Consider the following 15,339-nt stretch of genomic DNA (forward strand, 5'->3'; position numbering starts at 1 on the left):
TCACTGAACACATCTGCACACTAAAAAATATAATTATTTAAGTATGCTACATTTAATGAGAGATACCTAAAACGGAGATCCGCCCACAATCTCTAAATATTTTTTACGCACTAATCGCAAACGCCTGTGATTGGTCAAACCTGACCAGCGCTGGGAAAAATAACATTTAGTAACGTTAACCGCTGGACGCTAAACTGTCTGAAAACCGACAACGAGAAAATTTAATTTACATTGAATTGCACGGCTTCGAGTAAAAACCTGGATGATGATAACAATAATAATATTAATAATTAATAAAAGATGCCGTAAACGAATTCATCCGTATAACCACACCCACTTTCTACAAAGCCCCGCCTTACAAAAACACGTCAGCCAACCCCGATGCCAGGAAACGTTAACGGTCAAATTGATTGACAGGCGAAGTTAACAGACGGGCTAAAACTAAGTCCCGCCCATTTTAGAACTAACGAACCATATGATTTTTCATTCTACTCGAATTATTTCATTTCTATTCTACAAGACGAAGCTCGTGGGCAAAAGTACAGTCTAGAAAGGCAGCAAGCGCACTGGGTTTCGAGACGCAGTGAGTCTGTGCTGCTCATTTGCACTCATATATCGGTCCGCTCGCTAATGCTGGAGGAACTAACGGTAAACCTGTTAAAACCCATTTCTGCAGCTTCACGTCCGACTGAATCCAATGTGTGGTGTTCATCCGGGATTCTGGAGTGATTTGAAGAGAAGTTTGAGCTCTTTCTGTTTTTACTGGAGCTCATGTTAGCCTGCTAGCTCTTTAATCCGTGTTTATAAACCTGATCAAGTCAACATGAAGATTACTGTGGATTTCGAGGAATGTCTCAAGGATTCTCCCAGATTCAGGTGAGGAAAGACATTAGGCGTTTGTTTGGGAGTAACTTAAATGGGAAAGTATACAACATAGACGTAATTTACACTTAAAAAAAAAACAAACAACAACAAAAAACATTGATTTAGATGCTCATTATGCTGTCAGTATTTAAAGCTCATACATGGCATTGTTTTAATGGGTTGGGTTTGTGTTAATCATTAATTTATTCATATCATGACATTTACATATTCACATATTTTCATAATGTACATGCAATACACACACACACACACACACACACACACACACACACACACACACAGTGCTGGTTATTAATTGATTAGATGTAATCTGGATTACCTAATCAAATTCCCAAAAAATAAGTACTTTTATTGATTCTCCCTGATAGCTATTTTTATCTTTAAAATGTTCCCTTCTAATTTAGCCTACAGCCTATATACACCCAGTTTCATAGAGACCAGTCACAGTCAGGTGGCTGTAATTACACAGAAAACTCAGGCTACGTTTACACGAAAATGGTGTAATGTTAGTCAAAAACTGAAAAGTTTTTCCCTTGCGTTTTTAAAAAGTTTCACTTATAAGCACTGTATTACGTATGCCAGGCCAGTAGTTGGCGCTGTCACCTGGTTAGTAAACAATACCTGTAGGGAGTCACGATTATATGATCTATATGATGCATCTCCACTGTTGGTTGTAATATTGGTGAAGTAAATCCACACTTTGTTGAAGAAGTGTTAGCAAACTCGTGAGCAGCAACAACAGTACCATGTACTCCACTATTGTTGTGCATGTTTGTTCGCATTTGCCTTTAAAATTAACATTTACTGCACACGCGCATGATGTCACCGTTTTCAAAGATTCCTATATTGGGTGTTTACACAGAAACGACAATGGTGTCGTTTTCAAAAACTTGCACTTTGAAACCAGTTTTCAAAAATATGCGTTTTCAGTCGCCAAAAAGCTGTTGTCATGTAAACGAACAGGAAAAACTAATAAAAAGTTTCCAGTTTTTGGTTAAAAACGTAGTCGTGTAAACAACCCCTAAGTGGCCACACAGCATTTGACCACTGCATTTACAAAAATCATGAACGCGCCTTTGCATGTTCATGGTTCTCTGACTTTAATTAATGGTCACTTGACATGAAGGTAAAGAAATAAAATATTACATTTAGTCATTTAGCAGACGCTTTCATCCAAACAATGGTGTGCAAGATGTTTTAATCGCGTTCATAATCGGCAATGAAGTGCCATCAATGATCTTGAGTAGCTTGTCAGTGATCTACGGTTCTGTAAAGCCGGTTCTGTGATTAGTAGTAAATCTCCCAAGCACGTGCTTTCAGGTGGAGCAGCATTTACTACTAATCGCAGAACCGGCTTTAATGACGAGACACGCATGAAGTCGCATGGGGAAGTCGTGGCCTAATGGTTAGAGATTCGGACTCATAATGCAAAGGTTGTGAGTTCGAGTCTCGGGCTGGAAGGAATTGTAGGTTGGGGCAGTGAATGCAGAGCGCTCTCTCCATCTTCAATACCACGACTGAGGTGCTCTTGAGCAAGACGCCGAACCCCCACTGCTCCCCGGGCGTGTGTTCACTGTGTGTGTGTGTGTTCACTGCTGTGTGTGTGCACTTTGGATGGGTTTAATGCAGATCATGAATTCAGAGTATGGCTACTTGGCTGTATGTTAAAAAAAATAAATGAGTGGCAAAATTATGTAAATCTTTGCTCTCAGTGTCTGTGTGAACCTATTTTGCAACAATAACTGCAGGTAATGTTTCTTGTAACTGCTGATCAGTCCTGCACAATGGCTTGTAGGAATTTTAGCCCATTCCTCAGTATTGAACCGCTTCAGCTCTGTGATGTCGCTGGGTTTCCTTCCATCCACAACATTTCAATTGCATTAAGGTTCAGAATTTGACTCAGTCATTCCAAAACATTAACTTTGTCCTCCTTTAACCATTTTTTGATGGAACAACTTGTGTGCATGGGATCATTGTCTTGCTGCATGATCCACTTTCTCTTGAGATTCAGTTATTGGACAGATATTTTCTTTCATAATTTGCTGGTATAATTCAGAATTCATCAATGTTGGCAAGCTGTTCTGGACCAGATGCACCCAAACCATGATACCAACACCACCATGTTTCACAGATGGGATGAGGTTCTTATGCTGGAATGCAGTGTTTTCTTTCTCCAAACATAACACATTTCTCCAGTATTCCTTTGGGTTGTCCACGTGATTTTTAGCAAACTGTAGATGTGCAGCAATGTTCTATTTGGAGAGCAGTGGCTTTCTTCTTGCGACTCTGCCATGTACACCATGGTTGTTCAGTGTTCTCCTGATGATGGGCTCATAAACATGAACATTAGCCAATGTGGAAAGGCCTTCAGTTGCTTAGAAGTTAGCCTGCAGTCCTTTGAAATCTAGTGGACTATTACACGTCTTGCTTTTAGAGTGGTCTTTGTTAGTGGAGCACTCCTGGGGAGGGTAACAGTGGTCTTTAGTTTCCTCCATTTGTACTCCATTGGAGTCCAAACTCTTTAGAGATTGCTTTGAAACCTTTTCTAGCCTTATGAATGCAATGTGGGCTGCTGATGTAAACATTGTAGGTTGAAACTGCCTTTGAGCAAGACATTTATTGAGACAATTGAATTATTAATTCAATCCTTAATCCGTTCCAAATGGATTTCATTTGTGGAACACAATACGTTTACCAGAATGTTTCATGCTCTTTTCCATAAAGTAAAAGGGGATGTGGACCGGAGCTGTTAATATCTAAAAATGACACAGCGCACAATAAACCCATCGTAAGAAATTAGTCCATATGACGTGTACTATGGCAGATATGTTACAAAGTTTAGAACTACAAGTTAAGACTACAAGTTATGTAGTTATAATAAGAACATTATAGAAAGACATGAGGGTGAGGAAAAAAACTGAGACGTTATAGAATATATAATTTTTATTTCAGGTTATTCCAGAAACACTAAACCTAAGTGAATTTAAGTAGTGCGAGTCCTTGAATGTAGTGTTGAAAAGTGTTGAAGAATTATTTATGCTTTCTGCCCCGTCATCTCTCCTGCCTCTCTCATAACCACATCCTCTCAGAAATAAGGAGCAGATGTTTATGGAAAACTCTTTTTGGGGGGGGTATGGGGGTCAAAAAGGCGCCTGGGTTTAGCTGAGAGGATGTGAAACCACTAGACAGTTGCACTTAATCATGCAGTTTCTTGCGCAAAGTGAAAAAGTACTTCATTGACCACTGTAGTTTACATTTTCTGAAGAAAATAGGCAATAGTTATCATTTCCTCAGTCGCTGACTGAAACATTTCTCATCAGGACTGTTTTCTATAAAGACTGTAATCATGAAGGAAAAAGTAATTATTATAACACTGACTGCACCATTTTAAAGGTAAAAAAATGATAATATAGCCAAGCTATAATACAAAGATGAGGTGAGTTTTTTTCCTACTTTAGTGTGCACTTTTCACCCAGCTATGATCAGAAGCTCACCTGTCAGCACAGAAGTCATCATTTCACACGGTACAGCTTCCTCTGCAGGCAGGTTTTCCACTCCTGCTGGTACTCATTTTTCCATTTTCTGTGTTTAACTTGGTGTATTGGGAGTGATGGGTAAAACCGGGCCTCTTGGTCCACGTGGAATGGCCCTCTTGACATCTGTTTCCATTTATGTGTTGGGTTTGAATTTGAAAGAGATATTTAGTTTTTAGCAAATGCATTTCACTTCAGCAACTTCTCTCTTCATCTTCGACCCAATAAACACATTGTGTAGGGCTGCAGTAAACCTCTGAACTTATAAAGCAAACTAAACAGTGCTGGGTATCAACTGATTATATGCAATCTGGGTTACTCAATCAGATTACGAAAAAGAATTACTGACTGCATGGTTATATTCCCATAATAGCAATAAATGATTATTTATAATTACACATTAATATTTGTTTGAATTATTACCCAGTAGGTTATTTAACCATCTATTATAATGTCTTTGGAAGGCTTTTGTGTTTCAAACACTTTACAATTCACGCACAAATTCACATTATTTCTTATTTACATGTAAGGGCAGGTCCTTCACAAACCCTAGTTAGGGAAAGCTTGTATTTAATTAAGGTGTCTTTACACAAACTGTTGAAATGGGTCATAATTTAATCTGGCTTTTAAGCAGCATTATGTCTTTACACAGGACTTTTAGCAGGGACAGCCTGGAGCAGCCTTAGCTCAGCTGCCATTAGTTAACCTGAACTAACCAGGGGGGCAGGGTTTTATATTTTATTGAAGCATCCCTGGGCGCCGCCATTGGTTAGCAGACCCCCACCTGCTTTTAGAATTCCATTGACTCCCATTCATTTTGGCGACACTTTGACAGTGAATAACTTTACATCTGAGGCGTTTAAAGACTCCATTTGTCCATTAATTATTTCTAAAGAAACACGAAAATGTATAAAAGGCTCCATTACCTTGTATCTTATGTTATGGTCCCGTAGAAGCAGTTTTTGTAAAAATAGGCTAACGAATGCGTCATAACCAGCGACTCTCTGTCGCACAGTAGAGAAATTACCGTATAGACAGGAGGAGAAGCTCGCAGGCAATCTTTTACTGTCTATGAGGCTATCGGGGGGATGATTAATACTAAATACTATGCAAAATGAAAAAATAATTAATCCCAAAATTTGCTCCTGTTCACGCACGCCGTCTCTGCAAGATTCGGTGGGTGATTCAGATTTCTCTTGGCACAGCGATTAGAAGACTTACAGGTTGCTCACGTGACATCTACATCATCAAGTTTAGTTTGAGTCTGCGCAGTACGCTCGACCCCCAGGAAGTGCGTGCTTCTAATTGACTTCACTTCCGTTGAATCTAATGGGGTCGCTGTGTCCATTTCTTATACTGTCTATGGAACTAACAGTACAAATGCTTTGATAAAATTGTAAACAGAAAGTTGTAACAGTTAATATAATTATAATTGTCTTGAGCTGATATAAGCTAACAATGAACAATTATTTTATTAACTAAAATTAACACAGTTTAATAAATACTTTAGCCAATGTTTTTCTAAATGTGACTTACTGTGAGTTAGCCAAATGCATTAACTAATGGGACCTTACTGTAAAGTGTCACCAGCATTTTTATTAAACAATGCCGTTTTTAAAAAAAAATTATAAATATATTTGTATATATACATAAAAAAGTATTTAAAAACTGTAAACCATTCCTTTTTTATTACATGAAAGGTTACATTGAAATGGGTACTGTGGTCTAAATTCAAATAACTGTTTCTACTGCCCCCACCTGCTCAACGCTCACGTTGTTTGTCAGGATGAAGACATGCAACGGAAATAAGCACAGTTTTCCACCAACTGGCAACCTGGACTCTCAAAATATTATTGGGTTAACTGTCAGTGGGTGGAATCACACAGACCATAGTCTCACTGTGGGTTCACACCACCGCCTTCGAGAGTGTCAAAGTGGGCGGAAGTCAATCATTTTTAATGTGAGCCAGCATTGAGAAATGGCAAGCACCGGTGCGGCGCAGCTTGGCCATTGAGAGCGTTGAGGAGAGTCTACTGCTTGAGAGGATTCAAGAGATTGCAGATCTGTAAACGTTGGTTCCGACCACATTAGTTCCAAAGCAAAATGGAAGAGAGGTTGATTATTGCTGTGGCAGGCTTCCCACTAATCTACAACGTTTCCCTGTTTACATACAGGGATATAAATAAATAAAAATGATTCATGGACCAAGGTGTCTGAGATTGTTGGTGTTCCTGGCGAGTTGGTGATGTGCATTGACGTTATAGGAATAATAATCCAGTGATATCACAAATAATAGTATTTAATTTAGTAATATAGTAATATTTTTCGGGCTAAGCCCGGCCGAGCCCCATGAGGGGAGGCCCGGCCACCAGACGGTCACATTTGGGCCCCCGCCCCGGGCCTGGCTCCAGGCTGGGGCCCCGGCTGCGCCGTGCCGGGCAACGTCAAGGTCCTTGTTTGTTGGTAATCCATAAATACTCAAACCCCTCCACCATGATAAGGTTGTGGTTCAAGGAGGAGATTATTATATTATATTATATTATTATTAATGGAGGCCCCAGGGAAGACTGAGGACACACTGGAGGGATTATGTCTCTCGGCTAGCCTGGGAACACCTTGGTATCCCCCCGGAAGAGCTGGAGGAAGTGACTAGGGAAGTCTGGGCGTCTCTACTTAGACTGCTGTCCCTGCGACCCGCCCCGGATAAGTGGAAGAAGATGGATGGTTGGGTATTAGTGCTTTATACATTATTAGGTAAAGGATCTTAATACTTCGTCCACAACAATATTTAGTGAGGTTAACTTCTAATGTTACCCTTGTGGTCCGTCTGCACAAGATCAACAAGCTTGTTTGCTTTACGGCCTCTTTAAATACAAGATAAGCATTTGATCTACGGCAGAGCGGCCACAAATCTTTCTACAGCGTTGTTGGCAGCACTGCCACGGTCGGCGGTGTGAACGCACAGTCAGTCTCAGACATTATGCCCACGGACCACTGGCTGAACGTCTGATGCATATGGCACACAAGATTGGAAACACTTTTCCACAGTTTCGAAGTCATCAACATCAGATTGGTTAAATTGTATAGGATTTCTGGGAGATGAGTATTTGGATTCTTTAATGTTCTGCCTGGAAACAAAGGTGCCATTGCGCCAAACCCTCTCATGTTAGAAGAAAGCTGTTGTGTTTACAAATGTGACGACTAGCGCTTATCAACTAAATGCTGAATTTTCAAAAGCATGTGAAATATGTAAAGTTAGAGGAATATAATCTTTTAAATACATCAGAGATTTTTTACACACGTCTGTTATTTTGGGGATGTTTCCATGCCCCGAAACATGACGAGGCCCAAAACAAAACGTGATTGGTTGCTTTACTTGTCAGTCATATGGCCTCTTGGCTGGTCCTTGCCATTCAAAGCGGCCAAGATTCCCAGTTTTACCCACATTTTATTTTTATTTTGCAGAAACAAGTATGTGAACTTAACGTATTTCCTAAATATCTGCAAATGTATTATGTTTTTATGCTTTAGCGCAGTCAAGAAATTACACGTAGCATCTTTAATATCAATTTAAAATTAAGTATTTAAATGCATTCAAAGTGCAATAAAAATATTATTGCATAATAGTAAAATATATTACTAGAAAACCTATTATCATCAATATTATTAGAAAATGTTATATAAATGTTTAAAACCACATGAAACCAACTATTTCCTTTTCATCTTTCGCTTGTATATGGTTACGCCCACAAGAAATCTTTATTAAACTGAATTAAGCTATTTTAGTTTTATTTTATTTACTGTAAATGTTTTTTTAAAACCGCACTAAACCAGCATTTTCCTTTTCATCTGTGTCTTGAACACACTGAAGCCCCTTTCACACCATGGCCAGATTGTCTTCTGTGTAATCGCTTGTCATGTCCTAGAATGGGGACCTAGTAACATTGCCGGGATCGGAAATGGAACGTGTCACATTACACATCACATCCTAATACAGGGTTCCTCAAATCTTGTCCTGGACGGCCAATGCGCTGCAGAGTTTAGCTCCAACCTTGATCAAACTCACCTCTCTATTATTTTCTAATGATCCTGAAGACATTGATTAGCTTGCTCAGGAGTATTTGATTAGGGTTAGAGCTAAACTCTGCAGGAAAGTGGATCTCATGGGCCAGATTTGTCACAAGTCTTAACAGGATCTTTACAGAATGTGTGTGAATGCATACACCGATTCCAGAAAATCACTGGCAGTGTGAATGAACCAAAATCCAATGATCCCATGACAAATCAGTGTGTTTTCCAGAATATCTGTGTGAAAGAGGCTGTAGTTGGTGTTGTGGTGGCTTCTGAAAGATCAGTGGTTTTTGGAGTTTGGAGAACGTGCAGATCTATTTTCTTTCTTATAGTTGGCAAGGATTTGCCTGCAAAATTTCCTCCATGTCATCTCATTACGTGGTGTTGTTGGTTTTCTAAAAATTGGAGTATTAGCTAATTGTGAACTCCCCACCCAATCTTTCATCTCAGTTTGTTTCCCAACAATTGCAGGAAGAGTTGGACAACATAGGGGCCGACCCGTGCGTCACACACATCAAGCCCAAATCCACTGCTGCTATTCCATCCCTATCAGAAATTTCTACTGATCTCACCTTACCCTCATTTCCCATGATCCTCAGAGACTGGCGTCGAGCCAACTGAGGACTCATCATAAGATCTTTCATTACATCTACCTCATGATAGAAAGTTAGTTGTGTTTTCATTCTCTAAATATTTGAAGAAGGTGGGTGTGATTCCTCCACTGAATCCAGCTGGCTAAACAAATCCCTGTCCACTCTTTAGGAATATGATGACCGTTGACAAGTAGAGGTCTGATGTGGTTTCCTGCTTCTCAGTTGTTTAGTCTTCTGTATTGCCTCTTGTTCTTTGATGCTGGGTACTTTATTAATGTGGTCCCACATCACTGATGAGATTAAAGAAACACCAAACAATGGTTTCGTTCAGTTTGGTTGAGTCCCATGATACCTATCATAACCATGACCGGTTAAATGTGTGCCTCTCGAAAAACAAAAGAAAGAAGAAAGAAATTGTACTTTGCATAAAGAAAATTAAGCTTGTTTTAAGTAGGGATGCAACGATACCATTTTTTCAGAACTGATCCAATATCGAAAATTCTGAGTATCTGCCCATACCAATCCGATACCAGCACAGTTTTTTTTTTATTCAATATAGAATTTCTGTACTTATCTGTGTTGACCTGATCATCATTCTTTTGTGTTAATCCCAATCTACTACATATACACCTTCATTTTAATGAAAAATAACAAATGAAAAAGTACATAAACATAAATGATTACAAAAATATAATTATAAACTAGGTTGGTAGATAATTCAGCAGCAAAAGATACTCTAGATTCTAGAAAAATCACAGGTGAACAATAATTTTATCAAATCTATTGAAATATTTTCTTTACAAATAAAAGTGAATAAGTCTAAAATCTGGTAAAATGTTACACATTGCTCTTTGTATTGTTGTAGAATACATTATTGAAAAAACAAGTATATACATTTATATAGAAATCTAAAAGACGTTTCTTTTAAATCTATAGCACAGTAATAAAGGCAGCAACATATCATAGGACAGAACAAGAAAGACTATTAATGATCTTTGATTTCGCAGAAAATAATACTGAAGGCGCCAATATAGAGCACAACAGCTGCTCACTGGATATTTTCTATTTTTCGGACCATTCTCTGTAAACCCTAGAGATGGTTGTGTGCGAAAATAACAGTAGATCAGCAGTTTGTGAAATACTCAGACCAGCCCGTCTGGCACAATCAACCATTCCACGTACAAAGTAGAGATCGACCGATATGGGTTTTTCTATAGCTGATGGCGATGTTTAGAGGTCAGGGTCAGCCGATGGCCGATATGTGCTGCCGATTTTTAGGGCCGATATCTTGAAGTTTTCCCCTTCATTTGCATGCTAAAATGTCACACTAATAATAACTGGATGCACAACATTTCTAAACTTATCATCATTTATTGAGCATTGACTTGAACCATCTCCAATAATACCACTGAGATGCATTTTGCAGCATTAAGGTTTTTAATTGATTGTTAATTTAAACGTCGATCGATCATTGAAATTATCGAATACTGACATCCCTAAATGCAAATGAGTTGGATGGAAACCTGGTTATTGTCTGCATCAAACCATGCTCCCGAACAAATGTGATTCATGGTTCTGGGCAGCTCCAGGACAGCTGTCTCTCCGAGCGCGGTGCTGTCTGTGAGCGGGGCGGAGTAACGTCAGAGACCGTTTACTTTGGTAACGTCACGCCGCAGTGTTTGTAAGAGCTGTCAACTTCTCCACCCCATTTACAGAGTGAAATTCTCTGACGACCTTTATCTCCCAGGACTGTTGTTGAATCATCCTTGGCTTGGGGTCCTTCACATGCGCAGTAGCACTTTCCACCACACCAGTAACACGGGGCTGCCCGCCGACGTGCCTGACTTTAAATCGGGGCTACTAAACACGGATATCGGCCAATGCCGATATATTAAAAAAATGACAAATATCGGCCGACCTCTAGTTCAAAGTCACTTAAATCCCCTTTCTTCCCCATTCTGATGCTCGGTTTGAACTTCAGCAAGTTGTCTTCACCACATCTGGATGCCTAAATGCATTAAGTTGTGGAGGAGACAGGAAAAAATGAGTTTGTCCAATATATTCAAATTGGACCACTGTATCCGTTTCAGCCAGTATTGCTCCTTTAAGATTTATTTTAAGAAGTTTTTCATGCTCATATATACTCGTTTTGGAGGGTTTTGTTGGTGTCAAGCCATTCTGGACGCAGATATGTAGTTTGTGCCGCACCTTCCTCCTCTCATGACTCACAGGTCTCTGGATCTGCTCCAGCTCTCAGTCTATGAGGCAATGGCCTAGATTTCATTAGCAGCAGCCCACTTTACTGCTGTCAGCACTTTCCCAACCGACTGCACCAGCCAGAGCTGTTTTGGGAAAATCTCTGGGACGATAATAAGTAGCAAGTCGTTTTGTCAAGAAGATGTGCCTCAGAATCATAACTCAACTGATTAACTAAGAGCTTTGTACCTCAGCAAGATAACGCAGACAGCCAACAGCAGATTGACCGGAAGATAATGGTTTTAAATCAACTTTTTTTTTAAATCAAAATTTTTGGGCCCACAAATAAATAGATAAAACAAGCAAAATAAAAAGCTAACAAAAATGACAAATGCACACCCAAAAATTACTAAAACGTTAAAATCAAAATATGAAAATTAAACCATTTCCGAACTATAACAGTATCTCAATGATACTAAAATAATATCGCAGTAAAGAAAGTTAACGTATTGTGAGTATTACCCAATTTAGTGTTATGACTTAAGACCGATGTCAACCGTTATTTTATCAAAATGAAGTAAAAAATAATAATGTGAATATATTGTAAACTGTAATTGATTCCTGTGATGCTCAGCTGTATTTTCAGCATCATTCCTCCAGTCTTCAGTGTCACATGACCTTCAGAAATCATGATAATATTCTTCCATTTCCTAATTTTAAGAAAAAGGAACAAAAGTTATTGCTCATATCTACATCGACATATATTCAAAAAATACTTGTCCTCAACCCTGGTCTTGAAGGGCCATATCTGAGTGAGATTTGATCATGCGTGCAGGATCTTAGAGGAGTTATGATAGTTGATCATACCATATTCATGAACCAGTGTTTCTGTTGCTCTTCTGATGTTATTTGGGAAAATAAATATTAAGAGACGTTTTTGTTGAGGACCGAGTCTAATTCTGCTACTGACGATTAGCATCCAGGACCTCAACGGTGCGTCTGAGTGTGCTTTATAGAGGTGTTTTTCTCTCTTTTTCTCATTCTTATTTAGGAATTTAGTTAGATTAACTCAAACATCCCTGCAATGAAGTCACATGGGAATATGAGGAGAACAGCAGCTGTTGAAAGGAGTGAAACTGCACAGATTCTCTCTTCTCACAGTTTTGCTGTGCTCAGGACAAAATGATGTGTAGATATTTTTAAACTATATCAGCTAATCATCAGAATCTGACTTTTGCTTTTAACCAAATAAAACATAAAAGCATTTAATTTGACCCCTGAAGTACATTTGTAATGTTAGTCAAGGTTTGTAACACAGTTTTTCATGACATTAATTTCTACCTCCTCTCTGACCCTGTTTTTTTTTTTCCTTTAAGAGATTTGTATGCAAATGTGCTCTGTTGTGATTGGCTGCAATACCAGCGCAGTTTAAGGCTATGCTGATAATAAATTATATTATACAATATTTTAAATGATAAAACGTAGATCCAGTTAGATTGACATAGTTAACATAGATTGTCTTACACAGTTGTCTGAGTAAGTGTGAATTTCCAAACTAAGTTGTTTTGGGTTTGTTTTTCTTGTTTTGAATGTTGAAGAATGTTTTCCATGATCTGATTACGTGGAGTGTGATGGAGTTACTGTAAATGTCTTCAACAGAGCCACTATCGAGGAGGTGGAGGGCGACGTCTGTGAGCTCGAGTCCAAACTAGATAAGGTACGTTTGGACTGCTAGAGTTAATAGACTTGTAGAGATTAATGTGCCAATATGAAGAGAACATGGCCTGTTTCTTCTACAGTAATCTGTTTTTGCAGCCATTTGTCCTACCTTTTGCTATTTTTAATTGCTGTTTTATTAAATATTAATTGATATTATAATTAATTTTTTATTGTAATATACAATTATTTTATAACATATAAATAATAACTATATATATATATATATATATATATATATATATATATATATATATATATTTATGTGTGTGTGTGAAATGTATAGTAAAATAAATTTTCATATTATGTGTAGTTTAATTATTTGAATTAAATATATTTAAAAAAAAGTTAAATTATTTATATTAATGATTAATTCACATTATATTGAAATATAATTAATATTATAATGGCTCAGTTGTAAACAAAATTTTCAGATTTCATAACACTTTGATATTAATCTTAATTATAATTTAGAATTTTTAAAATACATTTTCAACATTAGTTTTATATATATATATATATATATATATATATATATATATATATACACACACACACACACACACAAACACACACGTATATGTTTAAGAAATATGTGTAATTTATATTTATTTCTTATATAAATCATACATAAATATGAAAAATATATACACATGTAAATATTTCTTAAATATACAAACACACATGCATATACACATACAGTAGACACACATATATTATACAAACACGATGAATCAATTTGACAGCTCTAGTGAAATGTTTATATCATGCTATGAATATAGTAATTATTAAGCTGATTTGTATTACCATGCAATATAATCTAGTACTTTTTTTTTTTTTTTTAGTTTTTCTGCTGTCGAAAAGCAGTGCAGTAAACATTTTGTTCAATTTTATTAGCAGTATAACATTTTGAGTTAACGTCACTTGCTTAAATGTCAGCAGCACTCATGCTGACACAAACAAAACCTGAGGATCATGATTTGAAAATATCTATTCCCATAATCTCAAAATGCCCAAATATCAACCTAATACTGAAGCAGCAGCAACATCTCTCTACCAAGTCTTAGTTTAATTTGAGATCTTTCCTGTCGAGTGCTGTATAAACTGTTGGAGCAATGGAGCGGCTCATTGTTGGGTCAGATTCAGGCCCACCCAGCATAATTTGGCCGAGTGACTAAGACCACTCACTTCCTCCTCTCTCTGAGGAAGGATATGAAATATTAAGGAGGAGCTGATACAGCTTTTCTTAGAAATCGACACACATTGTAAATGTACATAGTGTGAGATGTCATAAATCAGAGTCTACATCAAAGTCAGCCATCAGCAAACCTGAAAACAGCATCAATCAATCTATCAACCAATCAATCCATAAATCAACATTTAAACGGATGTAATGTACACAAATCATATATAAAGTAGCAATATATTAAAATGATAGAGCATCGATAGATCATGGTAGTCTATATACTGAGAAAAAGACATTCGTTGTATTTCAGTAAATTATGAAGTGTCATTTTATTGCAAAATAAAAAATTGTCAATTACGATAATGTCAGACTTTATTTCTTATAGCTAGTGTGTGTGTGTGTGTGTGTGTGTGTGTATGTGTGTGTGTGTATATATAGATAGATTAGATAGAGAGAGAGAGAGAGAGTTTGGTTCCAAAATGCATTAAAAACATTTAGATTAGAGTAAAAAGGTGTTTTCTTTACCAAGAAAGTGGCAAGATGAAAACCACTATTTTCTGTTTCAAACTTTCACATAGCATCTTTAGTTTATAATAACATAAAAAATATAAATCCAGGTTTTGATTTTTAAAGATTTATTATACAAATTTATCTTGTCCCCCCAAAATGCAATAAATCCATTAGGGTTGTGCCGATAGACGATAGTATCGTGTATCGACGATCGTCAGAGATATCGACATAAGCAGATTTCTCTGTCGATAATCAAGACATTAGAATATTTTAAAACAAGGTATTAGGCTCATTTTCCTATTAACGTATTAGATTACAATAATAATAACTATTATTTTTATTAAAATAAAACTGGCCAGCTATTTCATTTCAGCATCGCATTTCACACACACACACACACACACACACACACACACACACACACACAGCGCGTGCGAGCGCAGGAGGATTAGAGCCTGTAGTCACTGAAACTGTCCGCTTTGACTCTGATAACTCATAAATCCATGAAATGAAAGAGATAGAAAACGTCGAGTTGGTGTCCCACACATTTAATGGCTGCTACACGACAACACGCTCTTCTCATACATGAGAGATTAACTCTTTCTTGGCGTTACAAATAAAGTGAAGACAAAATATTAACAAGGCGGCA

At 37.5% G+C, this 15,339-nt stretch overlaps 1 protein-coding gene across 9 annotated transcripts in view; it reads left to right on the plus strand.

The window, feature by feature from the left end:
- The first annotated feature begins 435 nt into the window (after positions 1-435).
- Positions 436-15,339, plus strand: part of LOC132131832 (arf-GAP with coiled-coil, ANK repeat and PH domain-containing protein 2-like) — a 51,911-nt gene continuing 37,007 nt past the window's right edge. For 2 of the 9 annotated variants that reach the window (XM_059543956.1, XM_059543959.1), the window contains exons 1-2: positions 440-876; positions 12,938-12,995. In XM_059543956.1, coding sequence (XP_059399939.1) covers positions 824-876; positions 12,938-12,995 — 111 coding nt within the window. In that variant the 5' untranslated portion in view covers positions 440-823. Of the gene's footprint in view, positions 877-12,937; positions 12,996-15,339 lie in introns of all 9 variants that reach the window. The other 7 variants (XM_059543957.1, XM_059543958.1, XM_059543960.1 and 4 more) reach the window with 7 other exon arrangements.

The sequence above is a fragment of the Carassius carassius genome, chromosome 48 (genome assembly GCF_963082965.1).
Source record: "Carassius carassius chromosome 48, fCarCar2.1, whole genome shotgun sequence".
NCBI lineage: Eukaryota > Metazoa > Chordata > Actinopteri > Cypriniformes > Cyprinidae > Carassius > Carassius carassius.